This window comes from Cystoisospora suis (genome assembly GCF_002600585.1).
Source record: "Cystoisospora suis strain Wien I chromosome Unknown contig_3079, whole genome shotgun sequence".
NCBI lineage: Eukaryota > Apicomplexa > Conoidasida > Eucoccidiorida > Sarcocystidae > Cystoisospora > Cystoisospora suis.
The window spans coordinates 18,348-41,378 of NW_027155874.1; the positions used below are offsets into that span (position 1 = coordinate 18,348).

General features: G+C 55.6%; 6 protein-coding genes across 6 annotated transcripts; 1 reads left to right on the plus strand and 5 right to left on the minus strand.

Moving 5' to 3' along the window:
* Positions 1-244: 244 nt before the first annotated feature.
* On the minus strand, positions 245-1,434 carry CSUI_006160 (n-terminal domain-containing protein; the record flags this gene model as incomplete). The annotated part of the gene is made up of 4 exons (XM_068066324.1): positions 245-379; positions 556-732; positions 856-1,082; positions 1,209-1,434. The coding sequence occupies 4 exons, from the start codon at positions 1,432-1,434 to the stop codon at positions 245-247; spliced, it is 765 nt and encodes a 254-aa protein (XP_067921693.1).
* Positions 1,435-2,823: 1,389 nt separating this feature from the next.
* Positions 2,824-4,380, plus strand: CSUI_006161 (cmgc gsk protein kinase; the record flags this gene model as incomplete). Its single annotated transcript, XM_068066325.1, is given in 5 exon segments — positions 2,824-3,312; positions 3,430-3,589; positions 3,745-3,889; positions 4,031-4,104; positions 4,116-4,380. 5 exon segments carry the CDS (start codon positions 2,835-2,837, stop codon positions 4,378-4,380), a joined length of 1,122 nt encoding a protein of 373 aa, XP_067921694.1. The 5' UTR covers positions 2,824-2,834.
* CSUI_006162 (uncharacterized protein) lies at positions 4,352-4,945 on the minus strand. The gene has a single exon (XM_068066326.1). The coding sequence runs from the start codon at positions 4,897-4,899 to the stop codon at positions 4,657-4,659; it is 243 nt and encodes an 80-aa protein (XP_067921695.1). The 5' UTR covers positions 4,900-4,945; the 3' UTR covers positions 4,352-4,656.
* A 350-nt stretch (positions 4,946-5,295) lies between these two features.
* Positions 5,296-12,718, minus strand: CSUI_006163 (3 5 -cyclic nucleotide phosphodiesterase domain-containing protein; the record flags this gene model as incomplete). Its single annotated transcript, XM_068066327.1, has 15 exons — positions 5,296-5,390; positions 5,732-6,243; positions 6,407-6,552; positions 6,705-6,999; positions 7,370-7,464; positions 7,605-7,710; positions 7,947-7,996; positions 8,367-8,531; positions 8,830-8,922; positions 9,979-10,039; positions 10,364-10,455; positions 10,646-10,741; positions 11,023-11,122; positions 11,376-11,719; positions 11,951-12,718. Coding segments are annotated over 15 exons (3,018 nt in total), but the record flags the coding sequence as incomplete, so codon positions are not given.
* Positions 12,719-14,048: 1,330 nt separating this feature from the next.
* Positions 14,049-20,180, minus strand: CSUI_006164 (uncharacterized protein). The gene is made up of 4 exons (XM_068066328.1): positions 16,707-20,180; positions 16,251-16,479; positions 15,852-16,137; positions 14,049-15,519 (listed from the first exon to the last, which is right to left on the minus strand). Exons 1-4 carry the CDS (start codon positions 19,462-19,464, stop codon positions 15,040-15,042), a joined length of 3,753 nt encoding a protein of 1,250 aa, XP_067921697.1. The 5' UTR covers positions 19,465-20,180; the 3' UTR covers positions 14,049-15,039.
* An 86-nt stretch (positions 20,181-20,266) lies between these two features.
* CSUI_006165 (uncharacterized protein) lies at positions 20,267-22,734 on the minus strand. The gene is made up of 2 exons (XM_068066329.1): positions 22,709-22,734; positions 20,267-22,099 (listed from the first exon to the last, which is right to left on the minus strand). The coding sequence occupies exon 2, from the start codon at positions 21,948-21,950 to the stop codon at positions 21,651-21,653; it is 300 nt and encodes a 99-aa protein (XP_067921698.1). The 5' UTR covers positions 21,951-22,099; positions 22,709-22,734; the 3' UTR covers positions 20,267-21,650.
* Between the last annotated feature and the right edge of the window lie 297 nt (positions 22,735-23,031).

The following is a 23,031-nucleotide window of genomic DNA, read 5'->3' on the forward strand; positions in this document are numbered from 1 at the left end:
ACATCACCACACGTGCCGACACACCAAACTTGGGACCTCCTGAGCGTCCGCAGACCGGAGCAGAGCTCTTAGCACAGTAAGTTCAGATGTTTCGCCAGGCATCCAGCCCTGTGCCTTCGATGCTGCTGGAGTTGTCCGGGTAGCGGATCCATCCCTGATTCACTCCGCCGGTCCCCTATCCTAATCCTGCCAGGAACACGCCCGATAGGCCATCTACCTCCACACCTCTAGCCCGCTGCACACGTCATATCATCGTCATTGCCTTCCAGTCACTGAATCTAGAGCGTGCGGCGCGCTGAAAGCGCGCTGACTTCGACTCTAACTGCTGTTTGACCGAGGGAGATATAGGTGGCAGCGCAGACTCTTGCGACGATGAATCCTGCAGATTAGGACAGGTATATAAACACCAGCAAAAGGAAATGAAACTAGTTCCATTGTTACGAAGCGGCCGCGCTAGTCTGCTAGCCGCTCCTCCTACCACTACTACACCGGATTACAAAAGCCACTATCGCAACGAAGTCGCAAGGTTCCGCTGGCTACCAAGATTTGGCTGACCTGGAGCATTGCACGGAGCTCGAAGTAATCCTTGGCGTAGGTAGACGGCTTGACAACGACTTCGAAATGCAGCAGCGAGAGAAAGGCTGCCTCCATCTTGTTCACTTCTTCAACAGAGAAGAAAGGATACAAGTACGCGAAAGACGCATTGGTTAAGACTTGGTCATCCCACACTTTCTGAAGGTATAGAGACCAGAAAAAAGACCCCAAGAGGCTCAACGCAACCTCAAACCAGTCACCGCAGGCAGGAAACTCTGCATGAGCAGTACTGTCCGTCGGCCTCCGCAAGCGGCTCCTTACCTGGGCCACGATAAGGGAGGTGAACACCAAGGGCCTCCAGTTGGTAGCACGGAGTGGAATACCTGAAAACGCGATCAGCCGATTAATGAACAAGAGAGCCAAAACGTTGCACTCGGGCGAATATTCTGCGGCATCGTACAGCACGCCGATGAAGTCCCTGATTTCCTCAATGGTCGGGGACTCCGCGCTATCAATAAAGCTTGTTGCTGAAGCCACTGTCGCCTTGCCTGCGAACCATAAACAACCAAGCACCCTTCCAGTGACATTGGCACTGCAGAGCAAGGAGACGTGGACTGAACCTTAGCCCTCAAAGCGGCTCCCCAGTATTACTGTGACCACCCTGCCACGCTCACCTTCGCAATAGGTTTCTTCATCGAAAACTCGCCACTCGGGCCGCTCCTCCATGTACGGCTTCTCTGTGTCGGCCAAGATCTGGTCATGTAATATTGCTGCGACAGCGGTTATCATCTTTTGTACATTGGGTTGGGACACCGTGGACGTCAGCATCCAGCTACCGTTTCCTGTCATGCTCATCTTGTCGCCCACTGCCGTACGGGGGGGGCTGCTGCTCTCAGCCATTATTCCGCTGTTAGGCAAAACACCGCCTCGTCCGTTCCACACGGTAGCTTACCGCCGGCAATCTGACGACGCCGTGCGCAAGCCACATCCACAGAGAAGAGACGGATCGACACGCCCAAGTCCCTTCGCTCCTTCTCCTCGGAATGCCTTGCACAGCACCTCCTCATGGACACCAGCCCGCCGCAGACCGCAGACCACTGGACTTCGGAAGAGGAAGTGCGGACAACCGGCAGCGTGCGCAGTCTCTCGGGCACGCTTGCAGAGATTAGGAAAGGCGCGGAAGGTCGGATCGTCTCTCACATGAAGTTTCTGTGTCTGAATGTAGAACCTACTTTGAAACTGTGCCCCTCTTGACTTGCGCAAGCGTATCCCAGCCACCGACCACGCGATAGTGCGACCTTCCCCCCGACCCAGCGCTCCAGGGAGCAAGCCCGCTCAGCGACGCGATACGCGGGCCTTCGCGAAAGCAACAAACTCTTAAGGAAATGCTGATTATGACTGAGATCTGAGATCCGGGTGTGGTCCAAACCATTACCAGTTGTTATACCCGTCGCAAAAATGTTAGCGCTACGCACGTGCACAGAGTTGAGTTCACCTGACAGCGCAGGGCCGTTAAGCCATCACATTCAACGGGGGCGTCAAGCGACTCTGAATGGATGTAACGGACGACTACACTGCAGCTGCAGCTGCGGGCCACACGTGTGCCGCCGGTGGTGTTGCGTGTATCCGTGAACGTCTGAGTCGCGAGTAGTTTCACTTTTACACTGAGGCGCACTGCAACTGCCCGTTTTTTAGTAATGGGGAATCATTGATGCAGATAGTGTGAATTTTACCCGGTGTCATGTTCCGGAAATTTTCTGCCCTTACGGCTGCGGGTAGTGGCCGGCTGCGGCCCTCCCGCGGGAACATGAGAGGCCTAACTGTACCCCCTTCTGAGTGCCTCGTGGCACACGACTGTAGCCAGCGCGATATTGCAGGTTTTCTGTGTATTGGCCCCTGGTGCCGGCGGAGTCTGCGCGTACGAGCACCCACTCAATATGTCGGACAGGCACTTGCCGCCATTGCCGGGAGACCTCAGTGAGAGCTGTTCGATGTTGCAGAGCGTCGAAGGCGTACCGCTACGTGTCACTATTCCGGGAAGGTAATGGGATTACGCACTCTGAGAAACACGCCGCCGCCCTCAACGCTAGGTGAACAGTTCGATAGGCGAAGAAAAAGTGTAGGTGTGCCGCCACTACGGACCGTCTCACCCGATACTTTCGCTGTGAAGGTACAGAGGCTGAAGCACTACGCGGTGTCTGTACCGTGCAGCCAGCCCGTCCGCTCCTCTGAACAGTAACCTCTCGAATACCGAATCTGCCCTGCGTTGACCACGCTGCTATGTCAAAGTAGTGCCTACCATGGCGACCCACAGTCGTTGCTCGCGATTTCGCGTGCTTCGCCAGCTTGGTAGTGGGACATTCGGGAGGGTCTTCCTGGTGGTGGACTGTTCCAGGGGTGTCACTAGAGCGTTGAAAAGGACGCAGAAGTGGAAAAGAAAGGAGTCACGAGAAGTCCTCTGTCACGAAGTTGGCAGAGAGTCGCCGAATCTTGTCAGCGCTGAAGAAGTGTTTTACACGTACACGCCAGCTGGATTCATAGTCCAGAACATTCTGATGGAGGATGGAGGCACCACCTTACATCGCTTTCTCACGAACTTGAGAACAAGACCTCAGCAAGCGCTCGGAGCTTCAAAAAGCTTAGAGATTGCCAGGCAGCTCTGCGGGGGAGTTGAGACACTGCACAGCCGTGCGATCGCTCACAGAGATCTAAAATCCGAGAACATTCTCGTAAGATCGACTACCTCCTGTGGCCACGCTGCGATGATCGAGTGCTGGAGTGAGACCCACAGATAAAGGACGTCGAAGGACGTATTGACGTAAAGATATGTGACTTCGGTGCGTCCCCAAATGAGAAGCATTGTTGTAAGCCCCATTAAGCGTCCCATCAATGCAGGCTCGAGCAAGGTTCTTATGGGCGATACAAATCCATCAATGCCATATATTTGCTCTCGGTGGTATAGCCAGTTTATATCAAGTTGTGGAGCTCCGCAACGACGCCAGGTGATGGCAGGTACCGCGCGCCCGAGCTCCTTCTCGGCTCTACACATTACACTGTGAGTGATAGTTACACTCCATTCCTGAACAAGCAGCTCAGCCATGATTCCGCCTAGGTTGCCGTGGACCTGTGGTGTGAGTTGGACTGTCTAGGGGTAGTGCACTTGACAAGAGATAATAAGCCGATACAGCCCTTGGCTGTGTGCTTGCCGAGTTGCTTCTGGCACGGCCCCTCCTTGAATGCGAACCCCCAGGGCACGAGGAAGGAAAAACGACAGAGTGCCCTGGTGAACCATACCAAATTCTCAAAATTGCAGAGCTACTTGGAGCGCCTAGCAGGTCAGAATGAGATACGAAACGTGACGCATGCCTGACCGTGCACGCCAATGCTCGGCCGCCAGGGCTGAGGTGGAAGCTTTATGCGAAGGATGTCCCCCCGCCGCGAAAGTAAGACGAACCAATCCGCCACTCCCGCCGAACCTGGCCTCATCGCTATGAAGGAGCTCTCGAAGACGCTTTTTCGGCGCATTGACGGACTCACGCCTCTTCCACTTCGGCCACTCTTGCTATCTATGTGCGGTGTAGAGTAAGTGTAGCAGTTTCATACTCCTCCGCAGTCCACACAAATGCTTTGCCTCAGGCACGCGCCCTTAGTCAATACAATTTGCCGGCTTCTCCGCTGGGACCCAAACGAAAGAATCCCTGCACGAGAAATTCTTCAAGCCGGTCTACTGGAATCACGCTCCTTGTGTCAATGACAAAGCGCTTTGGACTTGACTTGGTTTATCGTGAAGCCACACACTACAGCAGTTGTATCACACCTGTCGTTCCAACTTATGCATCCACCTGAAATTCATAAGCCGCTTGCTGAGTTGCTCCACCGACAATGTTGCCAGCTTGTTGCTCCGCAGCGTCATATCAGAGCAAGTGCCCCAGGCGTGTTACTCGCAGAGAATCGCTATCTGGCGAAGTCAGCACAGCCCGGAACTGCCCGAACAGTGAAGAAGTTCCTCGCAGAGTCAAACAACACAGTCCCAGGAAAGAGCCAGGCAACTACCATTTTCCCAATCTGGGAGTTTTTCCTCTTAGCCCACTTCACAAGCTCGCTGAGGGACGGCTTTCCTGGCTAACTGTCCTTCAGCCAAAGACTTTCCAGGCGGCTGGAACCCTCACACAAACCAAGCCCGTGCACCGAACCAAGCCCGTGCCTCCGAACCAGACCACTTGCGGCTCCGACTCGCGGCTTCGGGATATCATTCATTCTGAAGCTACACCTGACAAACGAGGAGAACGAAAGCGCCTCACAAACACGCGGTGGAACTCCGAAAATCTTTGTGGAGAGCGCTCGAAAGTAAGAAAGCCACTGCATTGCTACTCTTTCGTTGTCGGCCCACCGGCGGTCCTGGCCACACCTGTCCTCGTACACAAGCTCGAAAGTGGCGAGGCGCTCCTGCTGGAAGCCGTGTGATGACGCGAAAACCTGCTGGGCGCCGCGCGAAGTGTCCTGAGCGCAACACGATTTAGTCGGCGTCCAGCAAGATTTTCGGTTACACGTGCTGCCGTCAGCGGGTTGGGATCGCGTGGCACCTATGCAGAATGGACTAGCTGATGAACGAATCCCACAAGCCGACGCCCCAGCCACAAAGGTCCCGGCGCCATCAAAAGAGAGCGCCACGGCGCTTCACCAGGTACGCAGTGGCTAACCTCGTACTTGTGCTTGCGACGGCAAGACGCCACGCACCCACCTTGCCCCGGGGACGAACCTGTCGCTGAGATCAGCCGCCTGCGTGAAGTGTATAGGTCCAGCTTCTTTACTCGTCGCCTCGAACGGCAATGAGCTCCAGTCCAGCAGGTCCTCGCCTGTGCGGACCCAAGTGCAGATACGCACAACGCACTTAAAAGAACTCTACGCGAGGCACACGGAGGGCACGCTATGACTCATACTAATAAACGCACCCTTGTATCGGGAAGGGCAGATTTCGTGAGATCCCAGCAACAGCGGCACCGCTGTACTCTCCCCCTCTCACCTGACCAAATCAGCCCGTTCCACCTGAACATGTGGCGGCCATCGCTCTCCCTCTGTCTCAGCGCTTAGCAAGCCGACAAACCGTTATTTGATGAAGTGCACCCTCTAGCATATAATAATCATAAAGAAATAGGAGCTATGTACCTAGTTACTGGAGCTATATTCAGTGACTCACCGGGTGAGCGAGAATGCGCATCGCCTTGCAGAGGGCTTTGCTCGCTGGCCAAGGACACCACGTCTCCTGCTGGACGCCCGTCTTCCGCCAGGGCGTCATCGCGTCCTGTGGTGGAAGCAGTCCACTTCCTCACTGAGGCCTGGCCGCGAGCCAGAAAACTAAGTGCAAATGGGCGACGGAAGCAAACCGGGTTGCGAAAATGATCGCGCTCTCCAGGTGCTGAGAAACCTTCCGCAGGCCCCGTAACATGGTCTCCGGACTCGGGTCGGGCCACGCTTCGCTCAAGCTCTTTTCCACTACCATCGGTTTGGCAGGTCAAGTGGCCTCCAGTGGCAGGGGAGTACGGGGAAGGCTGAGTGCTCTCCACTCCCGCAACTCTTCGGAGTGCCGAAGCAGTGAACGTGCGCGCCTGAGTCTGCGGGACGGCAGACTGCATCGGTACCACCACTTGATCTAACGCCATTTGCTTCCATCTCTGCAAATTCAACTCCACGCGCTCGTACACTTCCCGTCTGTATCCACAAATAAGAAGAACTCGTCTGTCACGTGTGTCAAAACCGTGCACCACCATAGCCTGGACGCGGTTGCCCGCCCTTTCGGTCGGCTCCTACCGAGAAACGATATAATTGCACGGACCAGGCAGCGGAGGGCCCCGCGACAACGGCTTCCCCTTACCTGAGGAGGCCGCTGATGTCGCTCTCCAGTAGCACAGAAAGCAGGGGCTTCGCTAAGTACTCCAAGAAACCTTCTTGCGACTTAGGCATCTCGCAGTGCTTGGATCGGTCGCAAAGCAAGGACACCGACATCCCGCGTCGTAGCTCCTGAAAACGAACCGAGAAAGACGAGCGTGGACCTAAAGCAGCTGGACGCTCCTCTACTGTGTTGGACCAGAGCACTCTGCCTCTCCCTGGGTGCAATGCCACATCAATCCGAAACTGCACAGGATTTCATTTACTGGCACAGCTGCGCTCACCTCGTCTCCCTGTTGATAAAACTCCTCGACGATATCGCACGACAAACGGAAATGCATGTCCCACGATAAGCCTACGTGACTTATGTCTCCCATTTTGAGACATATTGTTAGCACAGCCCACCGATCGTCGACGCTTTCCACGACATCGAAGTCATCCGCAGATTTCCGCAACCGGAATCGGCTGATGGTCTCGAAATGTTGCTTCATGTCCGTCGCTAGAATCAATTTGATCAGCTGCGAACGGACAAAGCGGAAATTCTCATTGTTGAGATAGAAAAATATATTGTTTTCCTCCCTGAACGAAGGGGACACGCAAACGAACCGAAAACCAACTCTCAGAGGCCAATAATATGCACCCCAAACAGTCTCGCCATACAGATAACTCCCTGTTCAGTCTGTGTGCTCTCCATGAGTGCAGAGAGGCCGATCCACTGGCGGACTCACAAAGGCGATGGTGGTCACGGCCTTTAACTGGAAAGGTAAGGCATCGAGTGACCGAGAAACCAACCCAACAACTACAGAACTACGCCGCAGCAAGTCTGGTGTAGTTGGGGTCCAACACAAGTCCTTCACTGGGGTAGCTTTTTGAGAATCGGCTATCGCTTGACTGAGTACACTGAAGAACACCCGACCACTGGACGCAATTTTTCTTTAGTCAACACCACCGAATACGCCTCAGTTCCGCTAACCTTTCAAGAGTGCGAAAGCACAAACAGCAGTGGAGGTTTTCCAGACACGCGATGTCATTGTAGACAATGGCCTGCAGGGTGTCTCCAGCACACACAAAATAAAAGCCAGTCTTGCGGGTGCACACGATGCCTGCAGAAGTAATGACGCCGACCGGGAGTGTTGAGGCAAGCAACCGCAAGCAAAGCGCCTCCTCTGTTGCGGCGAACTCACCAGTGGATCGTAAGAAGCGACGAAGAATTGATTTGTTCTCCCGGGATGTCCAAGATCGTGGCAGAGAGCGGAGACGTGCAGCGCTGCTCTTTCGACACTATCGCAGCTGTAAAGATCAGCGGCGACCGTGACAGGCAGGACCATTGTGTTATCTAGGAAAGCACCGCGCCTCTTACTGAGCTCGCTATAGCAACTCGCTCCGCTCGCTCAGCACCTTCTTAAGCGTCTGCCGGTAATGCGATTCTCTGACTAGGTGTCCGCTGGGCCACTGCACCACGAGGTGACCCTCCGGTGGAAAATAGCGACAAGAAACTGCGCCTTGAGCTCGACCATACCACTCACTTGTTGATCACACCGAGAGTGTTTGCCAGCCACGCTGTCGAGTGAGCCACCTGTCCGTCCGAAACAGCAGCGAACAATATAGCCAAGCCGGTCATGTCAGCAGTTGCGCGCGAGGCCGGAGCCGACGCCCCTCATGCGCAACAACATTCTCCTGGATCCTTCCGTCGAAATGTAGCTGCTGCGCGAGATGAAACATAAATCTTATTTTAAGAAGGAGTCTCTTAACAGCGTAGCGCTTCCGTTGCTGCAGGGAAATCTGGGCTACAACTCTACAAAGCCAGGAAACTGAACAATCTCTGGATTTGCTGGGCTTGTACACTGCTGCACGGACTCTCATGCACGGGCCACGTAACAGCATCCAAAGATGGCTGACGCCCGACCAACGATCGCAACCAAACCAATGAGAACCCGGCTGCTTACCACGGCCGCATGGCGCCGGTTGTGATACGGGTTGGCTTGATGTTGCGCTTCGCATGAATTGAGAAAACTTGTGAGCTTGTCGGGGGGACACCCCAACTCGCTTATCACCGTCCGCAGAAGCGCGTAGCCGGTCAGGAAGAATGAGTGGCTGGTCTGCTCTTCGAGCTGCACACAAATGAAGCGAGAGCTGAGTCGCTGGTACTGGAGGACGCACTAACACACCATTAGTATAGACGTCACGGGCAGGCTCACTCCGAACCTCCCTCCTCCCATTCAAAGTCTCACAATCCGGCACCAGAGAAGACTGCCCCGTGCAACCACGCGGGCCGATGTTGCTGAAGCATGTGCACGTGAAGTGAGTCAGGATGGGGATGCGTGAAACCGCGCACTAAGTGCACACTTCAAGTCACTCACAGCAAAGATATTGACGGAGCAGAGGAGTATGAAATTGCCTTCAACCTACCTCAATGAGATTGGTATTCCATTCTTGGCCGATATGCAGTCCAAGTTCTTCGTAACTCTCGGACACCTGCATATGGGTACCACACGGCCCGTGCTGAACAAATATCAGAGGACAGGCCAGTGCCTCTACGACCCCCCTGGACAGAAACTAGCGAGTGACCCGAAGACAGGCGCCTGAGGGAGTGCGGAACACAACGTGCACCGCAGCGCGCGCGAGCACAACGTGAGTAGGCCTACTAGTTGGGACAGCGTCCTGCTCCGAGGGCGGATTAAAAGGCCAGAGGAAACTCTTGGCAACCGTGGCGGCTCATTTCCTGCATCGAACTCCAGGCATCACGACAAGTGAGTAGAGCCGAATAACTCATTCTACACAGCTGCACTCCGAAATCGTTTCGCCCCAGCAATCACTCTACAGCCTTTGTATACAGTAGGCACTCTCCAATACTATCTCTGAACACCAGTCTACCACATAACCGTCACTTCAGTGTAACCACTTCCATACTACCCAGAAGTGTACCGAGAGACACAATTTCAACTGGATAGCTAAGCAGAGACTTTCCCCCAGACGCAGAGAGGGGACAGTTCAGTTGGATGCGACAATGTAACTGAATACACATTCCCCGAACCATCCGGCTGGGAAACATGCACAAACTGAGCAGGCAGCGACTGCAAACTGCACCACAGAGTCCCTCCCAGCGCCTACGTTCCTTCCGAAGTGTATGCTGTACGGTCACCGAACTGCAACAAGCGCACCGTTGTTCCCTCGAGGATGTCTCACGGGGAAAACTTCTTGCACCACGGTTTTTTCCAGACGACTGCTGTCACTCTGTCTGCACCCGGGCCAAACTCCATGCGACTTACTGCTGAGAAGAGCCTTAGGACCAACGGATCGGCTCTCTCGATTGCCGCTGCCAACGACACTCCTTCTTTCCAGAGTGGCCAACTTCATGTGGAGCTGCAAGAATTGCCGACTAAAGGGCTGCACGCCAGGACATCAAGACAGCACGCGTAGCACATACCCCAAACCCAGGGACCATGGCGCCCCACGGTCCACTTCGTTGTCACTTGACCGAGTTCTCTGGCGATTCATCCATCCGGGTCCCCGTCTCTCGCTAACGACAACGCATCCTTCCATTCAGTTGACGCTTACGTCTTCATCCTGAAGCTGGACAGAATATATATCGTTATTCTTTCGCAAAATGTCTTCTAACCTGAGAAGCCACGGGCGGAAACACGAAAGAGCACAAGTCGGACACGTGCACACACCCCCATCCTATGATTATTAGATGCCGCATGTAACAAACACACAGACTTCGAGCCACCAGTTACTCCGCGAAGTGGGATCTGGCACCCTCTTCACCATCGTGCCTCAGAAGCTACGTACGACTGCAGACGCCCAGCACCTCCAGATCGTACCGCCGGCCTTCTGTGGACTGGAACAAACCGGCTCATTGATGCTTGTCTCGGAAAACAATGCCGGATCCCCGGACGTCCGCAGCACCCCAACTTTCACGTGCGAGACATGCAGGGCTTACTCTTTTACAAGCATTTCCAGCTGCTCCAGTTGGCCGCTCACTCCTCCAGTGCCACGATGAAGAAGGATCAGCTGCTTGATCGTCCTGTCCATCTGCAAGGGAAGACGTTCTCGACAGAGTGTGTGACTCCCACAAACAGCAGAGTGCCTGGCACTCCGGTCTTCGGATAGACACGCCTTTCCAATTCGCACTGACTATCCCCTCGACTCGAGAGCGGAGCTGAGCGGACACTTCCATCCCCGAGGTCGATGCGTCTCAGCCAGACTCATGGACACCTCTTACCTGCCTAAGGTGAATCATCATGCCGTCAGCGCCAGTCGAATTGCTGGCGGGCTGTGGAGCCTGTTCCACCAGTCTCACAAGCCTCTCTCGCGAGCTCTGCAGCACACAGCACATCCACACCGACACTGTGTGTAGGGAAAGAGGTCTCGACAGCGCGCATACAGCTCGGCATAACTGCGCTCACAGTGCAGCACCGGGAGCGTGAGTAACACATCTGCTGGCCGCGAACGCCCCCTCAGTGGACAAACTGGATCTGCAGGGTGGCACTTCGCCACCCTGCAGATCCAGTTCGTCAAGAAGGCACTGCTCCTGAGATACACCACCGGGAAAGCACTGCCATCGAACAGCAGAAGAAACCTTCCCCAGCGCTGGCGTACTCTCCAGTTCAGAAACACGATGCGGTGCTGAAGCTCGGTGGCGTAACGGCCTGCATAGCTCCAGAGAGACAGGGAGTAGAAGAGACAAATGACCGTGGCCCTGCAGCAAAACACAGCGACACCCAGCGCCGAGATATCAGATATGTCTCACCAGACATGCCTCACTTCCAGACGTCGCAGCATCACTCTCCTCCTACAACGCACGGCATCACTCTCCACCTACAAGAGCCTCGAGTCTCAAATACGCATTCGACCGAGACGTTTGACCGTCGGACTGCCTTCCCGTGCACATCTGCTGCCGGCACAGCGGTGCCGACCACAGACTTGCACAGCCTACACGAGGAAAGGCTTACAAAGCTGATGGGTTGACGTAATGTGAGTAAATGTATGCGATGACAAAAAGCGCCGAGAAGGCTGACGGAATCCACAGATGGAGTACAGCCGTCAATCGCACAAGCGACGGAGCCAGGACATCCAACCACAACATCGTGGAGGTGAACAAATACACGGAGAATAACGTCGTGTCAACAAACACCCGCTCGGTCCCAAGCAAGGCGTTCACGAGCTGGGCGTCGACCTTCGGGGCTGCTTGTTGTTGTGGAAGGGGAAGATCTTCATCGACTAGCACGATTTCCTTCTGCGGTGTCGGGAACGAGTGCTGCAGAACGGCAAACGGCATGCAGTAGCCTGTAACCATCTGCAGAATACCAGCGAAAACCAGAGACGCAAGCAGCAGCCTCACTGTCACCGTCCTTCAAACAATTCGTTGTCCTGAAGCGGGACTACGCCGCCGGCTGTGTGAGACGCAAGACCTGTGCAGCACCGCATGAATGCATATTCAGCTGGCGAGAGAGACCCACTTCGGATAATATTATCTCAAGGCACGTGCCACCCATAAGCAACGACGGATTCGGCAGGAAGTTCTTACCAGAAATGTGTAAAAGTAAGATACTGTCAAAGCACGCTTCCGCGCCCACATGCCTACCGAGAAGAAGAAGCCCGGGAAAATCAGCATCAGCGCTAGAAGTAGGCCAAGTCCCACAGCAAGAGAGAAATACAGCACATAGAAAAGTTCAAGTGGAGGAAAATACACACGGAAATCCCTGTGTGCTCCGGTAAACGCAAAAACAAAAAACAGAATGGGCATGATGACCCCATGATGGATGAGGAGCTGGAAAATGAAACGAACAATGCACAGCTCATTGCAAATAAGCTCATATTCCTTCTCTGTTTGATGGTCGGCGAATCTGAGGAGGAGGTAACGTAACGGCGACGAACAGAATGTGATTCCAGAGCCTGCTCTTCGGCCGCTCTCCTTCAGCCTAGTCGAGTTCCAAGCCGCCAATTTGTTGTCGTGCTTGGGGTTTGAAACCGCCTGCCTGTAGATCTGAGCAAAATCTGTTTCGCCAGCCAGCAAATCGCTCGCCGCAGCCTTCAGCAGCCGCTTCGCTGACTCTAAACAGCCGCAGAAACCGGTATACGGGGACCTACTGGTGGCACCACTCTCTGTCTCAACTCGCCTGTCGAAGCTCGACTGAGGCTCGAAATCAGAGGCCACACAGGTCAAAGGCGGATCCGTCAGCATAGAGGAGCAGTGCAGCTCCCTAGCCGTGCTCCTCGAAGAAGATCGAGCAAAGCCGGGGCTCAGCACCTTTTCAGAAGAGGCAACACTACATGGAGAGTGCTTCTGCTCCATGGAGCCAAGTATTCACTTGCCACTGGTAAGAAATGGCGTTATCTGTTACAAGACCCCCCTGCACTCAAAGCTTCTACACCAAGAGGTCCGGAGAACAGTAGTTGCTCTACCGCGGCCTGAAAGACGTCGCGCGAAGACGCCATGCAAAAAACGACTCAGTATCTTCTGGATGCATGCCTCCCGACACGGACAAGCAGAATTGCCGACCAATAGACCAGGGGCAGTAACATCTGCACTACTATCGCCAAAAGACCACTGGCTCCAGTGAACGGACCACTGGTCGAAACTGTTGGCCGGTTCATGCGTCCTCGCACAGCGGCAACACCGACGCACTGAGGTAACTCGTACGAAATCTCGGGTCCGCCGCTTGACTTTACGATTGTGTTGAGCGGTTAAGGCCTCCCTCCAAAACCTCCGCGTCTCCTGCGTCTCCCCCAGCGGCTCCCCTAGAAGCTTGGGTAACAGGTTAACCGCTGCAGCATCTTTACGAGAGCTGACGGGACCGCGCAAGACGGAAAAGGGGAACTGAGAAAGAGGGCGTTTTCGTCGGCGATCGCATCTGGTGTCGTTTCTCGTTGTAAAGAGAGGCTTTTTATTGGACAGAGCCTCGGAGCACACGCATAGTGTTCTGTGGGACGGAGTGGGTGCATCATCAGCCAGTTTGCAGCGGCATGAAGCAGGTCAAAAATGTTCTTTCTAACGTGGTCACCCACATTTCCGACAACTCGAGAGCGCGGCGCCCCGGACGGCGTGCTCGCTCTGTGGTGGGACAGGCGCAAATCTCGGCTGCGGGTAACCTCAAACTGTAGTGTACGTAGTGGAGAGGGATCACCGCAAATGGGTTGCAGCACCGGTCAAGCTCAGCTAACCGAAGTAGACCGGAGGTCAGACCGCCGTGACCTCCTCGAAGGAAGAATCAACGTCGCGGTCGCGGCAGCGGACAGCCCAACAGAGTCCGAAAATGAGTTCAGACGTGTGTGCACAGACCCAAGCATTAGACTGCACTCACAACAGACTTCTTCTGTTATTGTACTCCGGGGCACCGCAGGAGCTACAGCGCGAGGACCAACCCGCCTGAAAAACAGCGAGGTATGACGCTGAACCGGAAACGCCGACTACCAGTTCCGCAGGTTCGCACCTCCCTACTCGGCGCATCGCGGAAGCTAGTGGCGAAGTACTGTTCTTTTGCGAGTGGATATGTTGGGCATTCCAAGGCGGTGTCTTCCTGGTTCCGCAGCAAAGAGGCGCCGATGGCCTCGTCACCATAAGCCCCATTCGGCACCCGGAGCTTTCTCATATCGCTGTAGAATGCAGCGCCAAACTCTTTTCCCAGGTCTCGAAGCAGAGACAAAGATATGAAAGATAGTGTAGACAGCTAAGTGCTCCTTATTCTGGGTCCAACTGGAGGACTTGGACACTCCGAAGTGATACACCAGCACTCTAAGCTACTCCTTACAATGCGCCGCCTACGCTACGCCATAGAAAACCAGTACTGGTCACCCCGTACCAACTCGAAAGCTGCCCTCCGACAGGCAGTCCTTGTAGCAGGAAGCATCATTCACCGTCAGTATATCGCCATCAGGCGCCAGCAACGTCAATAACCTGAGGTAGTGCTGGTATTGCAATTGCTCAGGGCTAACTAGTGTGTGGAATACAGAGCAGTGCCTAAGAGAAAAGCGAGCTATCTGATCAGTCAAGCTGCGCCTTTGCGGGTCCGGCCAAAGCCTAACACTACTGCTTCCCTCGAAGACAGTACCCTTTGACGTTCCCTGGAAAGTCGTGCCCGCAGGGTCGGGCAAGGATCGTCACACTCCTCAGCATGTGTGATTTGAAATTTTCACATCGCGCAAGAATCACAAACGCGTCAGGAACGAGCGCACACAGGGGGCGACCCTGCCAACAGAACTCCTACATGCACACCGATGCAGAAGCTGCTTACTATAAGCGGAGCCACCGCCTTGAGATCAGCACGGTGTCAACTCACGTGCACACCGCAACGGTACAGGAACACGGAAGTCGCCGCTTTGCCTCCACGCCCCGGCACGCCCAAAATATGTGAGCTTTTTTTCTCAGGGAATTGTTCCTACGAGCGAAGAATCCTCTCAAGAGGGCGACCACGTCGAGGCGCCGCAATCTCGGGTCGCATCATAGAACTGCACCGGTCCTCCCCGCATACCGTCATCGTTGCATCTGAGATCCACTGTGTCAGGAGACTCAGACAGCCTCTCCTTGTCGCGTGCTGCCCCGGCTGCAGCTGTCCCGGGCGGCCCTGAACCGTGGCTGTGTCGAGACCCGCGGCGCCCCTCTACAGCTCCCTGTCCTCAGCCGGCTCTGTTGCTGTTCGTTTCCACGCCCACCACGTCACATCTCTTGGCCCCTGCTGAGGCCTGCGATTGCCCATAATTTGTCCCCGGAGAAAAGTGGCTAGCGCCATTAAAACCGCTGCCGCTGCTGTTTGCACCACTTCCCGGCTGCCGTGCCGCAGCCCGAGCTTCCCGATAATTGCGACACCGACTTCGCAAACGGGGCGTCGCGGTAGTCTGCGAAGACGTATGCAGCAAACTCCGGAGACCTGAAGAGGAACTGCTTTGTTGACCAGATGCTGCAACTTCTGAAGTCAACAGTGGAGCAGCACAACCAGACGACTGCGGAACGGCTGCTACTCTGGCCACTGCCGCTTCGGCTGCCGCCAACTGCTTGTAGTAAGTGATCCTCTCCTGTACTGTCATGAAAGCTTCGTCAGGGCCGTGATTGGGCAGTGCTTCGCCACGATCTAAGAGTTCCTTTCGCGCCTGCAAATCCTGAGGTCATTTCAGAACACAAGTCGGCCGTCACAAAAACTTGCACGCCACCGCAGCGAGGTCTTGGCAGCGGTACCGCCCCTGCTATGAAATTATACTCCGTGATCTTCACAGTCGCCGCGGCGAATACTACTAACAGCAAAGCACTGATGGCGCGGTCACAATGACAGTCCCTTACTGTGCAGTCGTGACAGCAGTGTCCTCTGAGAACCGTGCGCAAAGCCTCGAACCCTCCCGTGACCCCTCCCGGACTACGCTCTCCGAGGAGCAGCCCCTCCTTCATCAGGCGAAATGCGCCGCTAGACGGGCACCTCCTGCTCGAATGGACTGACCTCAAGTGTCATAAGGGGCAGAGAAAACGGGAGGCCCGCGTGCTTATTCCGCATTCGAACCGCATCGTTATAGGCAGGCAGAATCCCGTGTGAAGCATGGAAGGAGCAGTATTTCGTTTCGTGGCGCGTGAGCGACACACGCAGCGCATATTCCCGAGGCGCGGACTGCTGTTGCTCTTCTTCTTGCGAACATGTAGATGCACCAGCACCTGACGTCGCGGACCGGTTCGATTTCAACTCTAGCTTGATCCCAGTTGGAAGAGGCTGAATGAGCTGGATCATCACGCTGGAGGCAGCCCAGAGAACACAGAAAACCACGACTCGTCCCGCACCTCAGAGCGGCTGGAAGAAAAGAAAGCCGCACAAAAAGAAAGATCCCACAGATGTTGCAGGGCTTACTTGTGCGGGTACGGGTCTTCTTGATGTCGCACATTGCTTCCACGGCAATACACCGAGGTCGATGACGCCGTAGTGGCTGAGCCGTGAGCTCCTACCGAAGTCGACAACGTTAACGCAGAACCCGGATCAGATGAGCGGCGCCCATTCGCTCTTCGAGCTCCTGAAGCAGCCCGCTCTACAAGGTCCGGATTCCTTGGTTCACCGCCGTCGAGAGCTAGACCTGCCGTGCCTGTAGACAGATACCGCAAGGACTGATTACGAAACCACCGCTACACTTGTCCCACTGATCGCTGGCGAGTGAACAAAAACGCTGCGCCACCCCACGGCGCGCAGCGCAACACAAACAAAACTACAAAGCGGATGGGTGTGTGCAGAGACGTGCCGGGCCGCCAAGCTACCGGCTCCCGGCCAGAGGAGTACGCACCACTCTTGAACAGATGACGGCCGAGAACTTACCCCTGTATCCCTTCACGTCCCAGCACTCAGCAGCTCCCGCCTTCGCGATGACCTCCGCGTTCCCGTCGACCCGTTGCCCTCCTGCGGCCCGCCTCCATACCGCACAACTCCTTTCTTGCCCCTGGTTAGTTGTCGCCGCGGCGAGTTCACCAGAACCTCTCCTCGACATTACACCGCCCTTGCCGTCCTCGCAAGAACCTCGCTCGAGCGATTCATCAGAGGCGACCGCGTTCGAACTCCGACCTCTAGTGCAAGGACGCCCCGAGGTATTCGCCTGCGTATCCGGACCTCTCTTTCCAGAAAGGCTAGGCTTACTATCACCTCGTACGGAGTCCCAACTGCCCCGAGGACTGTCAGGCCGGACATCCTTTGCCGGACAACCCGCTCCTGTGATGTCGACAACCACCCGACGCGGACCGGGTACCTCCGTTGCAGTCGCACCGAGAAAACGTTTCTCCTCAGTCTGTTCGTATCGTAGCGCTTGCAACAAAACTGCCATCTCCGGTCCAACTTCTGCACTTTTCCTCATCGGGTCAGAGGGGTCGGGCCTCGAGAAAGGAGAGCTCCCTGCTGGAGGCAATGACGAGCCTGGCCCACCCCGCATCCCAGCAGACGCTATAGTGGCTTGCCCTGCCTCTGAAAGCCTACATAACGCAAGCCGTATCTCCTGAAGAGCCGCATCGGTAGCATTGTTCCCACTTTTTCGTCTACTCCGCCCAGGCGTGACTGGTGAATCAGCAGCTATCCCCTCAGCCCCCATGTTGCTGCTGCCACTAACAGGACGCTGTACGGCCCTTTGCCGTCCATTACCTCGGGCTGAATTGCTCTGTGCCCGGCTTCCACTCTCTGCTTCAGCTTCGGAGAGCTCTTTGGCCCTTTTGCCTCGACCTCCACGGCCGCTTACACGGTTCCAGAGCTGACGGATAACTGTAGAGTCACAGGACACCACTGACGCGAGATCTACGACGTGGCAGTATTCCCGTTGCACCTGCAACAAGAGCTGACGGGCATATGCAAGCGTGATGGCATCCTGTCGGAGGGTAGAGTCTCCGCCTGAGGTCCGCCGCTGTTCTTGATGCCGGTGTACCACAGTTAAGGACGACGCCAACTGCTGCAGGGTCTTCTGATGACGCAGCGTCAAGCCTATCACCACACACAAGCGCTCGTACACGTCCAGGAGTTTCGTATGGACGGACGAAGTCCGTGCAATATCGACCTCGCTTGCCAGTACCCTCCTCATGCAAGAAAAACAACCCCAAGGCCCTCCACACGATGGGCTGCAGGTAGCTTCTCCGCACCCCACACTTCGGCTTTCGGACCCTGCCGCCTCAAGTGGGCCTTCAGATGCGAGTTCGGTAGAGTCGCTGTCAAATGAAGATCTCCTGACACTAACGTCCCCCGATGAATGGGCATCCCGACCATCTCCATCACTACCACTGGACGACGCTGCAGTCTGAAACCCTGAGCTGGTGCAGAGAACGTTTCCTGTGTCAGCGGCGCCTCCAGGAGGGCCGCGTAATGACGTGTCGCGCTCATCCGGCTGAGGCACGGACGGCGACACTTGCGCCGCAGTCTCCGGCTGAGGACCGACGCACGGCTCGCTACCACATAAGTGCGAGGAAGAAGATACCGGTATTGACAATGCAAGGAGGGTCTCCTCCGAGGAGAGAGACAAACCGACGGGAGAGCTCGCGTCGGCTGTCGCAGGCGGCTCAGCTGCGGAGATAGGAATCCATCGATGTGACACACCTAACACCGACGCGGTTTGCTCACTGCACTCCACTGATTCCCCCGGCGATTGATAACCTCCAGGTTCGGTACCTCCCGTTGTAGATGAAGAGAGGAAGTGTTCCTGGTGAGCTTCACCCTCCCTGCTCCTTTCTTGGCCCTGTCCCCCAGGAACGTCGACAACCGCACCCGGGAGAGACATATCCGACACGTCGGTGCCTATCGCAGCGGCCGCAAGAGCGGACTGCATCGGCTTGGAGAACAGCCCAGGAACAGACGGCGTGGAAGAGTCGTCCGTCAGTGAGGACGACGTCGAAACCGTCAGCCCCTCAAACAGTCCACCAGGGGAAGAAGCCCGCGTCGGTGAGAGCGCAGAACCACACGCCGAGTCATTGGCACCAGATACTACGGCCCCGTTCTCTTGAGTATGCTGCACATCTGGGATCTCACGTACAGGTCCTGAAGATAATGCTGCAGGGGGCAAGCAAAAAATCGAAGCCTGAGGGAGTGAAGCTGTCGAAGCTGGCAGCGGCGTGGCTGCGATCAGCCCAGCTTTTTCGCAATCCTGTGCTGCAAACTTCTCTACTTCCTTTCCCAGTTTCTCTGTTCCCCGTTGGGGCAAGACTGTTTCCATTGCCGGCCGAGAATCAGGAGCCAATGTCACTTTCCCGCTCGCAGTCGTCGTCTTATCTGCTGGAACTGCACCTTCCGTCGGATTGCGATGGCAATCTGGCGCCCGCGCGGGAACAAGGCAGACTGTGGTGCCGTGATCACCGGGGTCGAATGACACGCGCCGCCTCCTACGAGGGGGTTCTCCTGGAAAGTCACCGACCCGCAAAGAACCTTCCGTAAAAGTACAGTCCGCAGTCGACGATGACAGGGCGGTCGGAGAAGCCGAGGAGACGAGGGAGAGCATCGAGGAAGCTGCCGTGGTGTGACGGTCGCTGCCGCGCAAACGATCTTCGGTAAACACAACACTCAGACCGCCGCTGCCTGATGACCCAGTATGAGCGACACCGGGCGATTCCATCTCTGCTTAGTGCAACTGCACGGATTTACTAACAAAAACTGTTGCACAGACACACCGAACCTCTAATGCAGTTGAGGCGGGTATGCACCTCAGTCCGCCACCGTGAACGCCACGTCTGGAATGTATTGAGGACTGAGTAGCGTTCACATCCTCGGAAGAAAGCGGACCCCAGATGAGCTTTATTCCGGACCGTTTCTACAACAAAACGAGACGACGAGCAGTAGGAGAACCACAAAGCCTTGAAGCTGCCAGATGATTTGACTAGGACCTAAAACAAAGAGACTCTGATTCCAAAGCCGAAGAGCCTTCAACATTCAGACCGAACCAAAGCTACCGGCGCAGTTTCCAAAAGCCAGCAGAGACCAGCTCCTTTGATCTACCGGGACCCAAATGCTGGTCTACAAGTTCGTGGTTGACGTGGTTCCCTAGTATTCCTTGGCACGTCGGTTTCATCAGCACGGTCCAGGCGTCGGGTTTCTCGGACGTCAAGCATAACACAATGTTCCGAACAAAAGAAACATAAGGCGACGACGCCAGCCACTGTCGGACAGTGTACAAACGGCAACGCTGGACTTCCGACCCCCTGCTAAAGAGCCGAAACACTCCGCAGGTAAGGTCTCCCAGTACACCGACGGGAGTCTTCCCGTACAAGACACCTGCGCCGTCCAGATGAAAGATACGGTGTAACTAGACCATACGTCGGGGATCACTGTGCGCCCCATAAACAAGGGTCCCGTCAAACCGTCGAATTTATGATAAGGGGCGCACAAGACGGCTGACGTCGCGCAAGAACGGAAAGCACCTCATGAACACAAATCGCCCTCCTGCATCACTTGGCCAACTAGCCACCCCGCGACTCCCAAGAACCGAGCAGTTGCACGCCACCTGCTAGGCTGCCATCGAAATCAACACTTCGGCTCCGAACCTGCAACAGGACAGGCTGTGTCATCATGTTAACGAGAAATGCGCAATGGCGGAGAACACGACGGAACGTCGGCACAAGGGCGCGACAGCGAGCAAAATATCAGAGCCGAACGAAACGGTCTACGGCACGCCGGCTGGATGATGAAAACTCCGACTGTGACCGTCGTCCTCAGGCCAGTCCTGCAGTCCTAGTGTCACTAACTGCCAACCAGATGTGCGATGATCAGCAAGGGAAAAAGAAGAGAAGAAAAGAAGGGGTTCAGGTCCGCAGGCAACCCACAGCTTGGTAGGCTCATTCGTATCAGTGATGGAAACGCCGCAATGACTGGGACGCGGGGCTAAGTCCTCAGAGTAATTCTCACAAAAAGAGGTCTGATATGGTCAATACGAGATCACTATGGAGCTGGAAAGCACGACGACATTAGTCTGCCAATTTCCAGAAAGGACGGTTAAAAAGTGACCTCCGAGACTCAAAACAGGCCGCGGAGCCCGACCGTGCCGCCAGATCAGACGGGCGGCGGCAGGCTGCCGTGCTTGCAGAGCAGGTGTGCTAATGTTGGCACCTGCGAAACCAAGGCGTACCCAGGCTCACAGGAAACATATTTCGGCAGCATGAAACGAGCCCATGATCAGCATCCCGGGTAAGTAGTTCCTCTGCTTTGCTGGGCAAGAGAATCGACCCTGCGAACAACGTGGCTGTTCTCAAACACTCTAGAACAGCTGGGAGCCGGCAGCCGCAAAGCCACGCGTCCGGCCCGGCCTCAGCCAACCGTGCGGCAGCGCAGTATGGCGCTTTCCCCCCTCAACAAACAGAGGCCCACGACGCGGCCATGACCAGCGGTCTCTCGTTGCACTTCGAAGCGCAGGAAGGGCACATCCCCAGAAAAACACCAGCCGAAAAAAACCTAGACGAAAGAGAAACAACCCTTACCCCACCACGAGGCGGCTTTCAGTCGACACTCCCAACTACTTGACTAGAGCAGTAGTTTCCCGATACGACTCCAGAAGGAGATAACGAAACAACATTAGGTATATATCTCCGGCGCTTCGACGAAAAAGAAACAGCGTCCAGGTGCCCGACTGCTTCAGGGCGGCAATCGCCCGGCAAACGAAAATGCGACGGGGCCGGATACGAGGCAAGTGAGACTCACCCTCGTCGCCGTTACGGCGTGCCCATGGCGTCAGCACAACTGACCTCTGAAAGGCAGCTACCTACGCTCGTCGACTGCTGGTGGGGCTATTTTACTTCGTACGGCTAGTGTTTAACGGGTAGGCCTGGGAAGCCTGGCTGAAAAAGCTGGGCAGCGCCTCCGTCCAAGAGGCTCAAGAGAGAGTCCCGACGTTTCTTTAAAAGCCGGAGAGCAGCTGAGACCGAACCAGTGTCTCGACACACGCCCTGCGGGTGAAGAAGTGCTCTTCCTCCGTTTCCCGTGATGTGGACGGGGCGGCCGCGCAGTCCGGCTGTTGTTTCCCAGCTGTAAGCTGGACTTCTCGTGAAATCGATGTCCCCCACCACGGCACGCCCTCACTTCTGTCCAGCAGGCGTTCCAGAACCAGCGCATCACGAGAAAGAGCCGGTCCCCGCCGAGTGCGTCATGAGTCTTCCGAAGAACCCTATCACTGTGCAGTCTGCGTCTTAGCCCAAGCTGGCAAAGTCTGCGCCAGGAGGCATCGGCTACGGCAATTACGTAGCATTGTAAAGAAGGCGTTGCTGCAAGTATTTAAAGTCGGAAACGAAGCGAGCCACCTACCAGCAGTGCAGGGTTTTTCAGTCCACCGGAAAGGTCGTAGCTTCCGTTGTTCTACTTTGTGACCTTCGTGAGTGCGGCGCCCGAGACGAGGCCCACGTCGGCACCGTCGGGCTATTGCTGAGGGAGCTTGCCAGCACGCCCCCCACACTTTGGCTCGCAGTTCGCATTCCCTATAACGCAGTGTCCATTGCGCTGCCACCTCAGAATTCTGCCATGCCAGTATCAAGATTACGCAATGGAAACATGACAAGCGTCTCGTCGCGATCGGACTTACAACGCACAGGTCTAAACCAAGCGAAAGACTGACACGCGGGAACCACCAGTCAGGGGAATTGGGAGGCAAACAGAGAGTCGGGCGAAACGGAAGAAGAGGAACGTAGTAGGTGGAGGATTACAGAGAAGGGCCGTCGCATAACACCCACGACGGCACACCGGCGCACACCTCACCGGCTCGGAAAAAGCTAGGCTTCACGGGAGAAACGGGAAGGAGCTGCCCAAGTCGCCAAGCCATGCACATTTCGAAGAAGCAGTAATTAAGGTTAGTTTCGAGGAGTGTACGCTGTGCTCACGTGGAGGGAGAAACTCTGTTGCTTCGGATTCGTTGAAGACAGCGAAAACGGTGTCGTGTCACGTTCAAGTCTGGCGGGTTCCGGGAGAACAAATTCATAAGACTCATAAGATGCGACAACGTCTGGGACACTCTGTTTCGCCTACATAAGCGGGTGATAGACGTGCGAGTCAATGCGTGGCTGCTCCGGTAGGGGCTCCATGGAACATTGCCCTGGGCAATCGACAGGCACTGTACCTAGGCACACTGTGCATCTCTATTGACCTTCTGCTTGTGGCGTACTGTTGAAGAACGCGCGGCGCCGCATCCTGTACCGTACAGGGC